The sequence below is a fragment of the Brachycentrus maculatus genome, unplaced genomic scaffold (genome assembly GCF_059751285.1).
Source record: "Brachycentrus maculatus isolate JH-2025_06_01 unplaced genomic scaffold, ASM5975128v1 h1tg000199l, whole genome shotgun sequence".
Taxonomy (NCBI): domain Eukaryota; kingdom Metazoa; phylum Arthropoda; class Insecta; order Trichoptera; family Brachycentridae; genus Brachycentrus; species Brachycentrus maculatus.
This window is the reverse complement of record NW_028280950.1, coordinates 1,733,720-1,755,795: the sequence shown is the minus strand read 5'-3', so window position 1 is coordinate 1,755,795 and position 22,076 is coordinate 1,733,720. Positions and strand designations below refer to the sequence as shown.

The 22,076-nt window shown below is 31.7% G+C and overlaps 1 protein-coding gene across 1 annotated transcript; it reads left to right on the top strand.

Moving 5' to 3' along the window:
• Window positions 1–16,819: 16,819 nt before the first annotated feature.
• Window positions 16,820–18,581, top strand: LOC148307420 (phosphatidylserine lipase ABHD16A). Its single transcript, XM_088263434.1, has one exon. The coding sequence runs from the start codon at window positions 16,979–16,981 to the stop codon at window positions 18,482–18,484; it is 1,506 nt and encodes a 501-aa protein (XP_088119560.1). The 5' UTR covers window positions 16,820–16,978; the 3' UTR covers window positions 18,485–18,581.
• The last annotated feature ends 3,495 nt before the right edge of the window (window positions 18,582–22,076 follow it).

Sequence of the window (22,076 nt, the reverse complement as noted above, 5' to 3'; positions counted from 1 at the left end):
TAAATTTAGATTAAAGGAGTGAATATAAACTTCAAATACTTGACTTTAAGAAAAAACAAAAAATAAAAAAAGATGAAAATGATACAAGTTAGCAAACATGCACTACATGAGTGATACGTGTAAAAGAAAAAGGCGCATAGATATGTTTTTTTTTTATGTAAATAATTTTAACAAACTTAGGTAATTAACATCTAACATATCGCTCACTCCTTTCAAGAACGTCATAAATAAAAAAAACTTGATTTTTCAGGAGAACGTTTTTAAAGTTCAAACATAAAATACAATGTATTAAAAATAAATATCAAGCCACTTATTTAACTTTTTTACTGTGCAACAGATCTTTTTAGGTAAAACCTGAATATTTTTTCTCCATTTGAAAAATATTTAGTATATTTAAAAAAATAATTAAACAATACCTTTTCTTCAAAATGCAAAAATAACACTTTCTGCCCTGTAGCGGGTAAATATTAAGTTAAAAATATGCCTCTTTTGCTGGGATATAGTACATTTTCTGGGCATTACGAAAACATGCACAACTCAAAATTGACGATTTTTGATTTATGACGTTCTTGAAAGGAGTGAGCGATATCGTCTTTGTGGAATGAACTAAACAGTTTTGGAGCTATGAAAAATGAGTGTGTGCGCGAGTCTGGATTTGCAAAAATGGGTTTCTAGTAAATTATTTATTCTAGATAGATCTATTATTATTTTTAGGAAATAAATGTTGGCGCACGAAAACATTTTTTAGACACTGTTGGCAATAATCTAATATTATGATCAATTGCATTCATTGCACGTCATGATACCTCTCAATTCTCGGCAAAATACTTAAAGCTTTGAGAATTGATATTTTTAAAACAAATGGTATCTAATATTGTTAATTAGTCAATATTTTCTGTTTGTATTGTTATTACGTAATCACGGTACTATAAAGGTATGATAATAATATGTTTTCCATTAAAATTTTGTTTGGAACATTAGGTTTATAATTAAACCGTCATCATGTTTAATCGCCTAGTAAAAAAGTTGAAATAATAAGATTTTATTGAACAAAAACTTTCTTAGTTAATTAAGTATTAAATTTTGATCAAATTAAAAAGAAGTCCACACAAATGACGAGGCACCCTTACTAAACAATTCCTTGGTATTTACTATTTATTTTTTTTAAATATGAAAAAAATAATATTATTCGCAAAAAATATGTATATAATATCTCAAAGATTATATTAAGAGTACTTAAAGTAAGTATTGCATAAAATTATTAACTTTAAATACATACGTACTTACCTGTTAAATCGGAACCTATTTCATTTTTTCAGGGTACCTACCTAAATATTTTCTCTAAAATTATACTGAATCAAAATTCATCGGTCGCAAGGAAGAATATACAATTAACCTGCTTATGGATTCATTGCAATAAGAAATAAAATTTTAACTATGATTTTTTTTAAAGAGTCATTTCATGAAATCCACTTTTTGATTAAAATTTATCTGTCAAATATTTACTTGTCCGTTACTTTGATATAGTCTCCGTTCTTTGAAGTTCCCCTCCCTTCTCTACACTCTCCTCTGTGAAATATATTGGTTTTCAACATTATTTGATTAATTGCACGTGCTCATTTAGATGAGCAACAGTAACAGTGACCGTCATGTAGCAGTATTGGTGTGCATTTAGATGCACACCAATACGGTTACATATTCTAATGCAATTTTCATGGAAGAGTATTGTTACTGGAATTGCTGCAGTACAAATACAAACACTGAAATGTGACGTCGTATCCAGTTGAATATGGTTTTTCGCATTTATAATTCAATTATTATTTAATGCTGCTCATTATTTTGCGAGCGTAAACAGAATTTTTACAAAACATTTTTTTTTTCATTTTAAACTGATAAATATTATAAAAAACCAGTACAAATTAGTACTTCTAAAATTGCTAATTAAAATATGTATTTAAATACTTGACCCTGTTCACATTATTTAAACGTATCTTAATACATATGTAAAACAATGAATGTATTTTAATATAAACTTTATAAAATTGAATAACTTTGTTTTAACCACTTTTTTATTATTGGTACACTTTAACCTACCGGTTTCGACAAAGTATCTGCGAAAAACATTCAAGAAAAGTATTTTAATATATTCTAAATATATTTTACGAATCTTTTAGCTATAAAACTGAATATTGACGTTTTTTGTAAAAGAGTGTGTACTACTTACTTAGTAGTACCTATTTACCCACTTTTTCTAAAATTGTATATAACACTTGTTATTTTTTTCATTAATTAAATAAATAATCCAAATATTTTTCTGATAATTTATTAATCAATATCTGGAAGTAAATAATCTGTATTTTTTTGTACTTAGCTAAGTAACAATACTAGTAATGTAAATACAGAATGTAGTTAATGCGACACGTGCTTCTTTTTTATTGAACTTTTCCTCGTTCAGTCAGCCTGATAATTTGCAACTGAAAGTACGAACAAGGAGTATAAAGACCTAACGATATATTACTTTATTTAAAGCAATCTTTATTCTGAACACACAAGTAAATTATGTAAATAAGGGGTCACTCAGTTTTTGTTTAAATTTTATTATCGTTTTACAAATTAGCCTCAGTTTAAGTGAAGAAAAAAACATTTCTTTTTCTAGAAAAATATTGTGTTATTCAATAATTACTAAAAATATTCTGCACTATTTTCGATACTATAATTTTTAATTCCGCCTACGTAGTGTAATGGTCAGCCGCTCGGCTACCGTTCTGGAGGTCCCGGGTTTGATTCCCAGGGGGGGGGTTAAATAAATATAATGTAATATGGTCAGCATGCTCGGCTACCATACTAGAGGTTCTGGTTTTAATTCCCAGGGGAGGGGTCAAATGATTTTTCAAGTGATTTTTTCACTCTAATATTTATTCAATATTACCCTGGACTGGTACCTGAAACGGAGGGCTGATCACCTTTCCTTCGTGTGCTAACGATCAAGATAACACTGCGTTTATATAATACAGTGCCTTATGCACCATTGGGGTGCGGATAAGGGTTTGAATGGATACTTTAAAACTAGCTGACCATTACGCTGCTTCCCGAATGGATAGGCAGAGAGAATAGAGAGCAACACCAATCTGTCTTTGCAAAATCAATCTTCGCCTCTTCCATATTCGTGCATCTCCTCATACATACTCCCGACCCGACTACTTTCAATAATTTTAATATGAATCTACTAAAAATGCGTTCGGTTACTATGAGACACTTTCGAATCTGAATCAAATGTGCCAGATGCGACAAATTAGACCAGGCAATCTGACGCTGTACCCGAAGGGAAGTTAACTTCAACTAAACTTTTATTAGACAACGTATCATATAATATCACAACGAAGCGCCCTTGAGGTATTATTTTATAAAAATGATCAAATTTATATGAAAAATTATAAAATGATTATTACTAAAATCACGCTTATCAAAATCTCATTTAAAATACGAAATCTCTTTAAAATTGTAATTAGTGGTAATATTTAATTGAATTGTTGAAAAATAATATATGTACAAGAATAACAATACAGGAATAAGTAATACAGGAATGCATTGAGAGCAAATGTATGTTGAAATAATGAATAATAAAATGGCGTGATGATTATTTCGCTCACTCCTTTCAAGAATGTCATAAATCAAAAATCGGCAATTTTTAGTTGTGCGTGTTTTCGGAATGCCCAGAAAATGTACTATATCCTAGCAAAAGCGGCATATTTTTAACTTAATATTTACCCGCTACAGTGCAGAAAGTGTTGCTTTTGCATTTTGAAGAAAATGTATTGTTTAATTCTTTTTTTAAATATACTAAATATTTTTCAAATAGAGAAAAAACCTTCAGGTTTTACCTAAAAAGATCTGTTGCACAGTAAAAAGTTCAATAAGTGGCTTGATATTTATTTTTAATACATTGTTTTATATTTTTAAACTTTAAAAACGTTCTCCTGAAAAATCAAGTTTTTTGATTTATGACGTTCTTGAAAGGAGTGAGCGATTTATAGTCCACCTCCGTAGTACGATAGTCAGTACCTATGGCTACGGTTCTAAGAGGTCCCAGGTACGACTCCTAGAGGAGTCAAAATAAACATATGTGATTTTTCACTCTAATAATTTTTAAATATTACCCTGGACTGGTACGTGAAGTATGGGGCTGATCACCTTTCCTTCGTGAATTTAACGATCTAGACAACACTGCTTATATACTATGTAGTGCCCTATGCACCATTGTTTGCGGATAAGGATAAAAAGATTATTATTTAGGTTTTATTTTTTGTCCACTCGATACTATCGTAAAACATAATTATTTTGCACGTTTACATATTTTTTAAATTAAAACCAGAATTACAATAATCTTTGATTGTTTTTTATTGATTTTTTACACATCTTTTTCGGTCCCTTTTATATAATATGCATGCAGACACATACCTACTAAAACCGAATTTAATCACTAAGCATACACAATATAGCTGGCGAGTCGAAATTACACCGAGAACTAATACCTTATTTCATCAGACATCAAATTTAAGCATTCCCAAATATAATTTGTTTCACCAAAACTGGGATTCTCAAACATTAAACGGAAACATAATTTAATTTCAACTTAATAAAATATTACCTGCACAAATATTTGAATCTAAAATATATGTACCAACCTACGTTATTAAAACATTTTTTTAAATAATGAAAATAGGTGTTACTTCTTCTTCTTCTTGGTGTAGGCCTTGTGACCTGTTTTTAAGAAGGATTAGCCTTCTGCGAAGTCGATTCCCAGCTATCGATCCATCTATTTGGTGGTCTGCCCGGGAGTCGTCTACCATGGGGTTGGCCGTACAGTGCGATGTGGGGGAGTCTGGATGGCTCCATTCTCCTCACATGCGCATACCATTGTCTCCTTCGTTGCCTTCCCCACCTAACGACATCTTCGATCTCGCATATTTCCCTGATCCTGGCGTTTTTTATTTTATCTCAAAGACTCTTGCCTGATATGCTTCTTAGAGTCTTCATTTCTGACACTCGAAGCGCGTTTTTTGTGCGGTGTCCGTTCTACTTTCTTTCGAAAATAGGTGTATTGCAAATAATTACAGAAAACCTAAATAACACAAATGACGTTATGATTAATAAATGATTATGTTTTTAAAATTTCGATTTACGGTGATTGAATTTTACATTTTAATTGTTTTTAAATGGTTGTATTAGAAATGTGTTATCTTTGTCATTGTATAAATTTTCTGATAAGAAATTATGTATTTCCAATCTCTTTCTTATTCATTCAATGTTAATAAAAAATACCATAAAAATAGCGAAATGCAATTCACAAACTTAAAGGCACTTTTAACAATACTTTTTAATAAATATTTACGTACCAAACGATGTCAAAATCAGTAGGTATATAGATATTTATAATTTAGTTTATATTTTTAAATATTCGTATTAAAGACAGGTTTAAAAAAAAAATTCTAGTTAACGAAAGAAAACTTAATAATAATAATAATAATAACCATATCCGCTCCCTAGGTGGAGCATATGGAGTCCACAAACTGTCTCCAGGCTTTTCTGTCGGCTGCCAGCTCCCTTGCATCCTCCCAAGTCAGATCCGCGTCCCGAAGTTCTGACGAGAACTGCCAACGAATTGTCAGCAGTGGTCGTCCTGGGCGGCGCGAACCTGATGCCTTGTAAAAGAGGCAAGCTTGATTAAGGCTCTCAGGAGTCATGCGGAGTACATGGCCAAGCCAACTGAATCGCCTTTTCTTGACGACAGTTGTGACCAAGATTTGCTGCGTCCTACGCCTTATCTCTTCATTCCTCACAAAGTCAAACCACCGCACGCCTAAGATTCTCCGCAAACACCTATTCTCAAAGCTTAGTACACGGCTGCTCTGGGCCCTTGTAAGGTGCCATGTTTCACAGCCGTATAAGAGAACAGGAGCAATGCAGGCATTGTATAGGCGGCATTTGGTTTTCACCGAGTATAAATCCGATCTCCAAACAGCCTTCATACTGTTAAATGCGGAAGAAAACTTAACGAAAGAAATTATTTACCCACAAAAATAAATTAAATAACGTTATCGAATGAATAACCAAAGAAAATGTTGAAAATCTTACGACATTAAGCTCCTTTTAAAAGTATTCCCGCTAAAAGAGCCTGACGTGCGCACCATAGATAAAGCGCGCGTGGCGGGAACAAAGGGCGCGCGCCGCGCACGCGCCGTGCTGGCCTGACGTCACTGGCCGCGTGCGAGCCTCGTGGCGGAATAGTGCCCGAGTTTTCACTGAACCAACATGGCGGACACACTTTTCAGGAGGTTGCAAAGCCGATCGATACAGCAACTGCACACAAGTGCATTGATATTCGATCCTGCGACCGTAGTAATCAATAATATCATAAAGTGTTTGTAAAGCGTGTGTGAGTGTACCACGTATTAACTAAAAATGAATTTTAAAAAAACCTTGCTATTTTACTTTTATTTTCTTTACAATATCACTTTGAACATTTGTTGAATAGCGCAAAAAATCTTATTATAAAAGACTCACTCATTGTTTCACTACCTACCTGTATACTTACTCCATATAAAAATGAAATATTGTTTTTTTTAATAATTCAATATACTGAAATAACTAGAGCAGGTACCTACCTACCTGAATGTAGAATTTTTTTTAAACACACATCTTTCCAGTTGAATTATTGACGTGATATGCTTAATATTTTAATGAAAGATATATATACCTAATATATATTGTATTAATATTTTCAAAGAAACTGTTATATTTAATTTATTCTCTAGACATATAAATATAAAATATCTTATTTAATAAAGCTGTGCCTCTCCACAAAAGAGACTAAGCTTATGTGCTTGGAAAGGGATTTACACTTGATATTAATTTTGTATCTTTAATTAAAGAAATAATTGTGTATCACATTTTGGTATCAAAAGCTTGATTTTTTTTGTATTTGATAAATCCTTCATTATATGAAATGTATAGATAGACCGAACTGTAAAAATAGATGTCGTTTACTCGATTGTGAATTTATTATAACCACGAAAAATGATCGACGTTATTTTTTAAACAAAAATATGGCAACAAAACAAAAATCAGAAAGCTATTGTTTGCTTTGCAATAAAAACCGGAAACTCACCCATTTACTGTTATGGCAATAACTGGTCCAACCTGGTTAGAGTTCCGACCTAGAGCCGCCTATTGTTTGCAAGTCCTCTGCACTTTTACTAACTACACTCTCCCTTTTCAGTCGTAAAAGTAATCCTCCTAATTAGCAGCCGGCACACGATTTTAGCATTATCGTTAATATTACCAATACCTAACGCATTGTTAAATCTAGTTTCCAATCATCGCTGTTCAATAATGAAACATAAATAAAAACTCTTTACAAACTTGCATTTCAAACATGAAATTATTTGAATATTACTTAAAATTTCTATACTAGATAGTAGATTTTGATCTACCTAGTAACATTCATTAGGGTAAAAGTATATGACACAGATATTATATTCGTAGTTTATGAATAATAAGGTACAAGTCATAACAAAATGGGAATATAAATGACAAAAGTAGGTCCACATGTCACAAAAACAGTTTATTATTTACTTATGGAATTTATAAGTCTTAACGTGAACTACATATATAAAAATTCTCATCGTTAGTGAAGATGATTTTCCTATTTTGTAAATAATGTGACTATTCAAAAAAATGTGTTACTAGATTTTTTTTATTCAATACGCACAGATGCATGTATGTTTATAAAATAAATAAATAATACATACTTATTTAAAATAAGTAAAAAGAATACAACTTTAATGAAACCAGTTTTTTTAATCAAAAGAGAGTTTCCAAATATCTTTTTTTTTATTTACGCATAAAAATATATTTATATTCATTATACAAATTTTATAACTAAGCACACTGCCTTTATACAAGTCATTCCAATCGAAATATGGCTTGAAGATCGTGTAACGCTATTTCACCATAAACCCTGGAACTGAAAAAATAATAAGAAAATGATTTGGGTAATAAGCATTTTAAACTTACTCAAAATAAGTAAAGTATAAGTTAAATAATTGACAAGTATTCCATAATATACGAGTATGATATTTCCAATTGCTAATTGCATTGAACAGATTGGATTCGATATGTCATACAGTATTGAAGATGAATCGGCAATAATTAGATAGAAAACTCATCGATCAAACTTTTTAATCCACTTGTATGAAAAATGATAGATATGAATTAAACTACCCTTTGGAATATCCTTATTCAATTAAATGCATCCGAGCGATGACTATTGATTTGATTCAATATATTTCATATAGTATTCTCAATAGAATTTTATGTATGTGTGTATGTATGTATATTTTTGAATATATATTCTTATTTTTAATCTTCAACTATTTTTTATTATATACTTTTTTAAATGTAAAGCTGTACAATTCCCGAACAAATAAAATGAAAATAAAATTAAAAAAACACAGGATATACTTTACTTGATAAAATACTTTATATTTATAAAAACCTTATTCTACTTATTATACAAACAAAGTTGATGTTTTATCCACTACCTTTGAATAACTCTTTTCTTTTCAAAACTTATTTTTTCAATGCAAAAACGATATTTAAGAAAAAACACAATTACGTAAAATGTTACCTGGATTTAGCGAAAATTAAGTTGCGAATTAAATAATGGTGGGTCTTAACGTGTAACGTGTAGTTGGCGGGAATCGAACCCGCCACGCCAGTTTTACAATCAAGCGTCTAAAACTACACCACGGCTCGGATCTGCCAATGGCCAATGACCAGTTCAACTATTGTACATACTCGTACAAGCAGGTACAATGGCTTGTCGATACAGTCCCGACACCGCGCATCGTGACATCTGTCGCAATCCGACTGCATGAGAAGGGTCGCAAGTAGCCACTTTGGCTATCAATCAATGATCGTTTGATCGGTTGCCGATAATTATATTGTATTTGTGATTCAACAAATAGACTCAATTTGATTTTAAAGAGAAATATGTGTGTTTTTATTATTCACAAAAATATTTCAATTTCATACTATTGCATTGAGCCTAAGCGACTCATAATTAGAAATAGATATCAAATTGTGGTAGAGTGGGTTCGAACCAAGAAACTCTGACTTAAGAGTCCACGACACTAACCACGGGACCACAACTCGACACTAATCAAGTCGTTCGATATTCGCAAGCGCATAATTCATTCCACCGAGAGGTCACATGTATGTTCACGCCCGATTTTTTTTAAAGAATGTTAATTGAATATTTTTTTAATTTTTAGAATAAACATGTAGAGAAAATAATTTTATTTTTTTTTTACTTTTCTTCTTACCTTTCAGTAACTCTTTTCTTTTTAAACCATATAATTGTTTCGAAGAAAAACTTATTTTTTCAATGCAAAAACGGTGTTTTAAGACAAAATCGATTACGTAAAATGTTACCTGGATTTAGGGAAAATTAAGTTGCGACTTAACGAATACTGAGCCTTAAAACAAGCTAACTACAAGCTAAAACCAGGAACAAATATAAAGGGACGGAAAAAAGTATAATCTACTTCATATTAACACATTCCTTTTGGAATTCCTCTTCGTCTTTATCTACAATGGCGTCACTTAAATGTTCTTCTTCTTCTTCTTCTTTTTGATGGCTTTTCACCCTTCTTGGGTGTTATAGCCAGTGTCGAGTTATTTTTTATTTACACTTTTTACATTTGACTTATAAGTGTATTAGTATTCCTGTTAGTGGGGTTAGTTTTATTAGTAATGTTAGTTTGTTTAGTGAGTTATTTTAGTAAGTTATCATACACCTTTACAAATTTATACAATTAATTTTAAGATATTTATAAATTATTTTATAAACAAGTTTGCTAGGGGACACTTAAATGTTGCAACGGGCACAGCGTTAGATAGACGCGATATTAACTCAATCATCATTTTTATTTGTGTATTTATGAAACACGATTTCAAAATAACACGGTGCATAAAAGAAGAGGAAAAAAAATAAACATTCATTTCGACGGTGCGAAACGGTAATTTGGAATTTTCTGCATCTCTCGCGTTCACTTACTTTTCAGTACCTACTATGAATAGTACCTACGATATGCGAAAAGGAGCTGGGTGAATAATTTTTATAATACCTTTTTTTAAAAGATTTTAAAAGAATACAAAAAAACATTAAAGATTTTTTTTAATCCTTAATTGTTTTTAATAGAAGGAACCACCATATATATTTATTTTATTTTAGTATATTTTTTAACGATATCGCGTGAAACGTGTCTACCGTGTAAATTAGGAGTTCAGTTTATAGCATAATGTGCCGGGTTGTGGTTCCGTGGTTAGCGTCGCGGACTCTGGAGTCAGAGTTTCTGGGTTCGAACCCACTCTACCCCGATTTTATACCATTTTAATTTTTTTTATTTATTTAAAAGGAATAACCCCCTAAGCGTCTACTTTAGGTCTTGTCTGCAGGTAGGATAGTAAGGATAGTAAGGATAGGGGAAAGTAAATGTGAAAAATACATCACAAACACCCAGACTAATTAAAAATAAATGTTTATTGAATTCATTTTACAATTAGCGGGAATCGAACCCGCAACGCCAGTTTCGCAATCGAGTGTCTACTCGATTGCGAAACTGGCGCCAACTACGCCACAGCCTGCCTATTTTTACTAATGATAGTATGACATAATTGAAGTATTTTTGTAAATATGTAATTAAAACACAAATATTTCTCTGTTACGTTATCCACATGATTTTTACTGTTATCGAAAATCTACTGTTTTATTATATTGTGCATTGTATATTTTACGATTGGTGAGTTTCCCATTATTTTGTGATGGAAAAAATAGTCACAATAAGAGGGTTCCCTGTTCCCTGCTCCCTGCTCCCAGTTTCCTGTACAGAATTAATGGTATGCACGTAATAAATGACCACCGAACTCAATTTGCATAATTCCATTAAACACTCATGTACGTATTTGTAATTCAATATTACACTTATCTAATGGTCAGAAGGTCTTTGTAACAGAAAAAAAATATTATTTCAGAAGGAGAATGTTGACACCAATATCTACCACTATTATTTTACCATAAGTGAAACATGTCCACTACTTTTTGCCCTCCTTCGTACCCAATGGTACATAGGGCACTGCATCAAAATGTTTTAATGTAAAGTTGTTCATTAATTATATGAAGGCAAGGTGATCGAGAGGAGACCTTTATGTAGTAATCGATGGTACAAAAATATTTAATTACTAAAATACAAATATTGTGTAGATACAAATGTATTCACAACATTTTGGATGTGTCCAAATCCTTGTTCACAAATCTGGGTTTACTTCACTAATCTACTTCAGGGTTATTTTTAAAAATAGTCAGCATCATTTAATGTATAAGTTTTATATATATATATATATATATATATATATATATATATATATATATATATATATATATATATATATATATATATATATATATATATATATATATATATATATATATATATATATATATATATATATATATATATATATATATATATATATATATATATATATATATATATATATGTATATATATATATTACTATTTTCGGGTGTGGTGCCGTGGTTAGTGTCGCGGACTCTTAATATAGAGTTTCTTGGTTCAAACCCACTGTACCACAATTTAATAGCCATTTCTAACATTGAGCCGCTTAGACTCACAGAAAAAGCATGAAATTGAAGTATTTTTGTAAATAATAAAACACGCAAATATTTCTCTTTTTTTAAATCTCTTGTAATATCAAACTCTTCGTTTCATAAATAAACGCTCGTGAATCCATCATGTATAAGAAAATAAGAAGAAAAAATTAAAATTAAGAAAAATTAAAATTAAAACAGCATTGGTGTGGAGTGTCGCATCTGCTGTAGATGATAAAAGTATGTTATGTCCCTATGTTAATAGAAATAAGAATGTACAAAATTCGTACTCTAGTGAAAACATTTGAAATAATCAACTGGGTCACCCCTGACCATTATCACTGGCATACACCAAGAAGCAGTTCAGTATTTGCCACTTTTCTAAAAGGGTCATTGCATCGATTGAATATTCAACGAATTTATTTATTAATACCTTGAATCCTTTCCATGCAGTGTCAGTATTGTCAACTTCAATTGCGCAATAATTGAAAGGATTTTATGCCGCATTAATTTCAACCCCCTTGAAATGGTCAGCAAATTGAATTACTCACCCCTAATTTAAATGGTTTGTCAAGTGCCCACGTATTAATGTCGAATTTTGGTTGAATGGTGTCGTAGCTGACACCATATCGGAGGTCCACGGTTTGAATTCATGACAAGATTCCAAAAAAAAACACCTATATTATCAACTAGGATTCCGTAAGACGTCCGTTTGGAAGGAATCCAAGAGTTTTTGTCAATTTTTTTCAATAATACCTACAACATTTCGAGAGTGTCCAAATAATTATTCATAAATCTGGATTATCTCTAATTAGGAGTTATTTTCATCTCACCATAGATGTCTCTAGTGAAATTCTAGTGATTCAACTACTATGTTTCGAATTTGAACAATATATATTATCTAAAAGTTCCAAGAATTTGTGTGGTTATCAATCATGGGTAGAATTGGTGAATGTTACACGAGTGTAAAGTTATCACTTAAACCAGCCTATGGTCATAAGCCCCATAAATGCCCAGACTTCCATATTCTTCTTCATCTATGTTGAAATGTCAAAAAACAATAGTACCTATGTAAGCAACGTGTTAGTAAGGTCACTGAATCTTAATAAAAAATTATGTTTTTTAAAAATAATATGATCAAATGAAAAACTTCCTAAGGCTGCAGATTATACAGTGTAGAACGCCGAAGGCACTTTTCAAGCACCAACAATAACAATGCTCCGCTTATTTTACATTAATTACTTTTTTTTTTCAATATGTTTGCTAAGAAATGCTCAGTGTAATGGATATATCGTAGTCATACAGGAGAAAGTGACCAAGTGAATTGTTTTACAAAAACGTGATCATTGACTATTTGATATCTTACTAGCTTAATATTGCCCTGAAAAAATCCCAAAGGATTTTAAACTCAGAAGTATAATATATTGACTTGGTAAAAATGACTAACTGCATTGATGTTTATTTTCTTGCCAAGCAAAAGTGACTTAAATGACCCTCCTGAACTTTTTACGTTTTGGTAGTTGGTCACTTTCTCCTGTACGACTACGATATGTATATTTCTACTTGGTAATCACCAAGACTACCCCCTCTTCAACCTCCAACGTCCCAAGGACCCAACTCTAAAATTTAGAATTAGCTTCACATACGGTGTTTGAAAATGATGCGGAATGCATCGAAACACGTGTCACAGTAGATTTTAAGAAATAGTGGTATTTACTAAGTTAAACATTAATTAAAAATAGAAATAGATATATTACACTAAGCATTTCTTAGCAAACATCTTTTGAGAAATTATTTAACTTTTGGTTTTTCAATGCCTTTTTACTTATTTCTTGGTTATAATTATAATTTTTGACTTATATGGTATGTTCATCCTTGTTTAATATGGGTACTAAAAGCATATAATTAATTTATACGACAATTATAAGATGTAAAATATATTTATTATTTATTGTACAAATTGGCTTCCGCCGTTAATAAAGGAAAAATATTCCTATTTTTCTTACTTATTTAAGGGCCCAAATACAATAAATACTTTTAAAAAAGCAGTTCGGTCCAAAAAGTATTAAAATGTATAGCACAACAGCCCAGAAAAACACTACCTGTATTAATCTAACTCGCGTTATGTGGCAATAACGCAACACACTTTCAATTATGTTGGCTCGGCCACCCCTAGATAATAAAGACATTGCATTAAATTGACCGTACATATGGGCCCACTAAATTTATTTGTGAAAGGTTTTCGTTTTAAGTGCGTATTATACGAATTTACGATTACAAAATTAGCGATTTATTGTAATATTCAATATAATATTTACGGTCGTAAAGTATCTTTATGGTCAAGTGCATGAAATAAATTATGGTATGCACACATATGTACATATAGTGATATTATACAGGTCAGCATACTCTTGGAAATTCATTATTTATGTTCTTCTATGAATTCCGTACATTTCGTAAGTACCTACATAATGTACATAACTGACTCAATTATGAAATTTACTAATTTTTTTAGAATTATGATTTGACTAACTTAAACAAGTAAAAATTACAAGCCAATCCAAGCCAATCATCGTTTTTAAACGCTAACTGACGTGCCGGACGGTAAAATTCCGTATAATCCCGTGTAGTGGACAAACGCCCTTAGGGCGTTTTAAAACGATAATTGGCTTGGATTGGCTTGTGCTTTTGTCCATCTTTCTTCGGATCGGAGCTCTTGATCGGTGCGTGAACACGTTGCGCGTAAATTCGATCACGCTAAACTGTCGTAGTCGCTTTTATTTTTCAAAACCGGACTGCCGGTCTTTAAAATTCCGTGTAGTGCACAAGCTCTCTTACACGAAAATAAAGCCCTGCTAAGTAGAAATACTTTAGATTCTAAGCAGTTTTACTTAATGAAAGGTATGTGCAAAAGAATGATTCAGGAATAAGGTGATAGAACCATGATACGTAAATTATAATGCTTTAAACAATGTGCGAAAGTTGGGAAGCATTCCTCTCTAGTCAGGATGCAAGGTGATTTTTTTTCAACCCGTATAAGTAATATAAATAATTTATAAAAAAAAAACAAGTAGTCACCGACTCAAATTTGATTATACTAAAAGTTACATGTAAGAAGCATGTAATAATATCGCGATGGTCGACATTTACCCATTAGGATTTTTTTTTCACAAAACCAATAGTGCTGTTTGAATGTTCAAGTGGGTTTAAAGGTCGTATAATTAAAAACATTAACTATTAAAATCGTCACCCTTGTCAATCATTTTAGTGGGACATTTTTTTTTGACAATTGTCATACGGTTTAATTTCATTTCTATCACCAACTCCACACCCTTAAATTATTGTCATGTTATGGGGAGAAAGTTGAATAATCCTTCAGTAACAATAGTTTCAATGAATGCATTACAATTATATTCTAATTGCAAAACACGAGACAGAATTTTAATACGGTTACGACCCTTTAAAAAATGTTTATTCGAAATGTTAATTTTTATATGTTCGTGTTAGTTTAGTTTTTTAGTGGAAATTTCAGTATTTTTTATCCACGAACGTCTTCCATTTATTTTTAATCAGAAAACAAATACTTATTGTATTAACATTCGAATTTTGCTAAGAAAATGCGCGTATACGTCATCGTAGCAGAACAGCCGTATAAACGAAATTATGTATATGTTACAGGTAATTCTGGAATTCTGAGTAAAAGGTTTATCCGGGTTAACTTAACATTACCCAATGCTGTTAGGTAAACTTCGAAACTGACAAAAATAAAATTGAATTCGCAGTATACCCGTGTAGGTACACCTAGGTCTACCCAATGCTGATTGGATAATGTTAGACAAACGTAGACAATATAAGTATAGAGTCATGGCAAAGGAACATTTAAACAAAATATTAGAATTGATGTGTAATAAATTTAAAAAAACCTAACCTAAGCTAACATTACCCGGCCAGTGTTGGGTAGACCTATAGTCTGTTCACAGTTATTTTACCTCTAGGTGTTTTTTTTAGGTCAGTGGTCGGCAAATCCTACCCTCATAAAGGTAAAATAAACATTATTTTTAAAGTAAAGTTTTCTTGTGAGGATTTTCGATACTAGGTCAAATATTAATAGGATTTATAAATACAGATAAACCAATGTTTAATTATACGTATAATTATAATGCAAATATTGTTGGTGGCATTTGATGTTATGACAAACCTGTTTATCATTTATAATATTGCAAAACCTTATTAGTATCTCAATTATTTTATATTAGTTTTTTTAATCAATTTTTTAAAGTTAATATTTTTCGGTAGTTTGATAATGATGGCAACATAAAATAGTTTATGAATCTATTTTATTTTTAATAAAAAAATTTTTTATCCTTATTTCGATTTTATTTTGTATCTGTGTAGTAAAAATAATAAAAACCTTTATAATATTTTAATACATATCCATAGCATAATATGAATCAAATTATTCTAAATAATTCATGTCAGGAGATAATTCTGATCCAGCAAAATACTTTTTTCTCAGCGGCTTCCATTTTGGAGTCGTAAAATAACAGTCATATTTTATGTGATACATGTCAACAAATCCTTTGTGATTGTTGGCATGTATGAAGGATTTAAGGCAGAAAAATATCAATAAATTAAATCGACCCTTTTTTAATACACGCAAAGAAAGCATCACATGAATAACTCGACACTGGCTATAACACCAAAAATGGGTGAAAAGCCATTAAAAAGAAGAAGAAGAAGGAGAAGAAAGCATCACAAAAAACTAATAATTAATTACCTAACGTCCAAGTGACTCTGAAATCTAGCTACGGCTTCATGACCCTACACAGGCTTCAACTTTTTAAATTTTATGGCCTATGCCTACTCGTGAGTGGATTTACTCTTTACGTTTAAGTTACTACAATTACAAGTTAAAGTAACTATAATTTCATGTTATACATGAGTGAAAATCTAGGCAAAAATACTCGCGATGAAAAATACTGCGTCGCAAAATGATTTTTATATATTTTATAAGTAGGTGCTTCATTGTTTTGTCTCTGGCTGAATTGTTGCTAGATCGATAGGTTTTTTGTCTTTGACCACTATTTGACAGAAGTAGAAGGAAGGCAAACTTTGATTCGGTCAATTTCTGGTTTAGTTGTTTGGTGCCAGAAATCGAAACGTATATTAATACCGAGAATAACGAATGGTGCAGTGTAAATATTGTAATAACGGACTTACTGTATAATATTTGCTATCAGACACAATGATTTCTTCATTCAGAAACATTTGGTTCTATGTATTTGGTCCTCGTTTGTATAAAATTCACGGCGATGGGTCCATGGACAATCTATACAATCCCAATAATTTTGAAAAATTGGGTTATCAAATCATTCAATCCCTCAATATAATGTGGAAAATTACTATATACACTTCGCCACTCGTTGCATTTTACCTATATAGAAAAGATTATATGCAACGAAACTCCATCGCTCCACTGCTGAAGATTATATCTAGCTTAGGTGTGATAGTGACCGCTTCTCTCTGTCTCAAGGCGTATGGTCGAGCCACATCTCCCCAATACCGAGAATTCGCTAGCAGCCTGATTCGAGCCATTTCCGAGCCCAAATCGAGTAACGTATCACTCAGAAAATATGATTTTGATTTCGGAAGTTGGCCAGTCGACTGGGATAGTAAGCTCGTCGAAGAAACTAAAGGGATTCAATATTCGAAACCCACAACCCGGGCACTAAACAGCTGGAAGGATATCCCTTTGTACCTCATTGGAGAAATAGCCATGAGAACCTTCGCTTTGAAACTCATCTATCCGGGTTCTATTTCAATATTGCAAATGACCATTTCTCAGTATTTATTAGACGGTAGAATTAAATTAGTCGAACATTACAAAGGTCTCAGATATAAAGTACACACAAGAGATGACAATGATATAGATTGCATGTTCGTTGACAGAAGAAAAGCTACGTCCAATGGCAGAACTCTGGTAATCTCCTCCGAAGGCAATGCAGGATTCTACGAAATCGGGATCATGACCACTCCCCTGGAGGCCGGCTACTCGGTGCTCGGCTGGAACCATCCGGGATTCGCAGAGAGTACTGGAGCACCCTATCCCCTCCAAGAGCGCTACGCCATGGATGCTGTTATACAGTTTGCGATACACAAACTGGGTTTTCTACCGGAAAACATCGTTTTATACGGATGGAGTATCGGCTGTTACTCCGTAGCCTGGGCAGCCTCTCAGTATCCCGATGTCAAAGGAGTCGTCATGGATGCCACCTTCGATGACCTGCTACCGCTTGCCTTGTCGCGCATGCCGCCTTCGTGGAATGTTCTAGTCAAAGAAGTAATCCGAGGACACGTCGACCTCAATATTGCGGAGATATTGAAATCCTATTCCGGACCTATCAAATTTATAAGACGAACCATGGATGAAATAATTTGTATAGATGATGGAAAACTATCGACCAATCGAGGCAATGATCTAATCATCAAAACACTCAGCCATCGATATCCGTATTTGTTTGAGCATGACCAAATAGTTCTTCTACAGGACTATTTGGGATTATTAGGACCAGCACTGACCGTTTTTACTTCGAAAGACCACCCCGGGGATTCTGACAAAAACAAAAAAGTTTTCTTCTTAGTCGGGAAATACCTGACAGATTACCAGTCAACTCATTGTAATCCATTACCAGCTGACTTCTTCCAGGTCCCTCAAGAGATAACGCTGGATGAAGATTTTATATATACCTAAATATATTTACACATTGTTGAATTACAATACCTAGCAATATTTATTTATTAAATTAATTTTTAATGTATTCTTTAAAAATATAATAATTTTGGTGGTACGGTTATCGGTTTTTAATTATTTCAAAATTCCTACCCATCTGTTAAACACTCGGCTAAAAGTCTATGCCTATTGTATTACGGGGTCGGGTATCGGTAATAATAACTCCTAATAAGGATGCAATCGGTTTATTCAACAGTTCGCTGTGACAGTACAAGAACAAGTGTGTGCAGTCTCCTTTGTGTCAATCTCATAAGGGTTGGTACTAATAACATAAACATTCCCCGCGTACTCCCCTACCCTGCCCCTAGCGGGCGCACAGGGTCGTAGCTCAAGTTGTTACAATTATTACGCCGTAACATTTGTATAATTTCTTCTTCTTTATCCCCTTATCCGCACCCAATGGTGCATAGGTCACTGCATCGTACTGATGCAGAGTCATCTTGATCATTACTTACATGAAGTCAAGGTGATCACTCCTGCGTTTCAGGGACCAGTCCAGGGTAATATTAAATAATTATTAGAGTGTAAAATCACTAATATTTATTTTCACCCCCCATTGGGAATCGAACCCGGGGACCTCCAGTACGGTCACCTTAACACGCTAACCATTACACCACGGAGGCGGACAAAATTATTAGAATTTATTTCAGCATAATTTCTTTTGGAAGGACAAAATAAAAATCATCAATATCAATTTTAATTCCTTTACTGGAGATTATTTTTTTATTGCAGGCCTACGTAAATATACATTTTTTTATACATAATAGACTATACCAAAGTTTCATGTTTCACCATGAATTATTATAAAAATACATACATTTGTCAAATGGCAATGCTATCACAAAATATTTTTATAACAGTGTAAAAATAAGTTTTTATCATTCTGTCTGATTAATCTTTGAAAATGAACAATTTCAGCAGAAACACCTGAAAATTACCACAAATGAATTTTATTTCAAATACAGATTTTTTGAAGCATGGATTCTTACAATTTTCCAATAAAAAAAACTAAATGGAAAATTAACAAGAAAATATAAGAAAAATGTTAATTGGAGCAAAATGGCAGATTCTACTGATACACTTACATATTTTAAACTTGCAAAGCAGAATAAAAATAACATAAATATACACACCTACGACAATAAACTTTATAGGCCTTAAATCAAACATCTGTGGTGAGAGCTATCAGCGAAGTGTCAGTAAGAGAATGTCTATATTATATTTCATTATTATATACATAATATTTCACTTCAATTCCAAAATTTCTCTCAAACTAATGTTTAACCTCATCGTAAAAAATTAAAAAATAGATATGGAATGACGGAAACACAAATTGACTCGCTCAAGGAGTAACCGGATTTGCAAAAACATGAAAAAGTGATACTATGATAATGTTTAAACAACCGAAGAAAATATAAATTTCATTGAAACTTTGATCCAGCAAATACACTCCAAAGTTGTTTATTTTAAACTTCCACTAGAAATATATTTTGACCAAATAATAGTACATAATAATCATTGTGCCAAACTTCAAACATTTATCTATACATTACCGTAGAACGGGGCTACTTGAAATTTGTTGTTACTTGAGCCCAGTACGAAAAAAAATGAAATCTGTATTTGGTCTATAATAATGAATGTATCGTGACAATAGTGTCACCTGTCAGGGAAACAATGAATCATGTCGATACGTTCATTATTGTAGACCAAATACAGATCTAAATTTTTTTTTTGTACTGGGTTCAAGTAACACATCAAAGTTCGAGTAGTCCCGTTCTACAGTACATGATTTGTTTGCACAGCATAGAAAACATGAAGCCATTTTCTTCTAAAGTTTTAACATTATTCATTTGGCATGATGAAATATAAGGATATAAATATGAAAAAATGTAAGTAAAAACAATTTATTCAATGATGTATTTTGATGGTTCCATTAGAAATTGCTATGGATTACGATTTATTTTATTTTTCGACATCTCATCAAAGATGAATAAGAATATGGAAGTCTGGGCATTTACGGGGCTGACAATTTATTTATTAAATGCCAGTCTTAGAAATAAAAATTTGCAGTTTAGTTTATATATTACAAAGTTAACATCACCTTTTCTTCGGAATACTTTTCTTCAAAATGCAAGGAAATTTTATTTTTGGTTCTTTTAACCGAAAGTCCAAGCTTTAAAATATTTGTGATTATTTTTACTGTTAAGATAGTATTATGTAATTTACTCAATAGTCAAAATACAAATTAGTAGTGAGTACAGTTTCCTTCTGTTGTTTTATTTAGTTTAGTACTGTACTCAGTACATAGTTGTAAGTTGAACAGAAAAACAAACTGTCTAACCAGCTTTATCATTGATACATTGATAAATAAAATTTATATACATATTACTCATTCACGATCTAGAGTTAAAATAAAAAAATTTCACAGGCATTTTTTTAAAGGTTGCAAAAGATAAATCATAACAAATTTAGGGTGTGGCTTCCGATTAAGTTGAACAATTTGAAATAATAATCCATGCTCCACAGCTCCGGCATTTGGTACATTGAATATCTGGCCAAATTACTATATATCTGTTCAATATCTAATTGTGACTCAATCGTAAATGAGGGACATGTATATTTTTTAAATTAGGTAGTTTATAACATGACAATGTTAAAAATTTCAGCTTTTTAAATAAATTTACAGTAAAACATTAGATTTCTTTGGGAGACAGGCAATTCTATAGAGTTCAAAATTTGTACATACTCAACTACAAAGTTAGAAAAACTAAAGTTTTCTTTTTAAAAACAGCAGATTATCTTTTAATTTAAATTTTACTTGTAAATATCACGATTCCTTAAAATCGATTGTGACTGCTTTGATGCATTCCGCATCATTTTCAAACACTGTAGTATGGTAACAATATTACATACTCAAATTATTACAAAATAGAAAAAAAATTGTCCTAACACAAAAATGTGTTAATGACATCAGAGATTGCAATAAAGTTAATTTAATAAATCAAACAGAAAACATTTATATGTTCTTGCAATATTGGCAACAATGTGAATATTATATTTTTGCTTTCTGTAAATTTATCATATTGGAAAAAAAATAATTAAAAATCACCTCACAGTTGAATATGTACAATGTGAATTATCCTTACATACGTATGTAATTTATTAGATATTATATTTACTAAAACATTAGTAATGGTAGAAAAATATGACATATATATGTATACAGTAATCAAATGCTTCATTAATTTTAAGATAAATATTTTGATTTCATTCTACTTTTGTAGGCTTAGCGGCCCGTTATTAAAAATAGGTATCAAATTGTGGTAGAGTGTAGGTTCGAGGCCAAAAACTCTGCTTCAAGAGTCCGTGATCACGAACCGACCTAGGGTGCATAGTGCATTCTTGTAAGGTGCATAGCATAGTCAATAAATTGGGAAATATGTATAATTCATGAAAATAAACAATCATTTTAAGGGCATACAAACAAGAATATTGAATAATTATGCTTCACTGATAATATCAAAATACAGTATTGTAACTCTGTTATTCCATT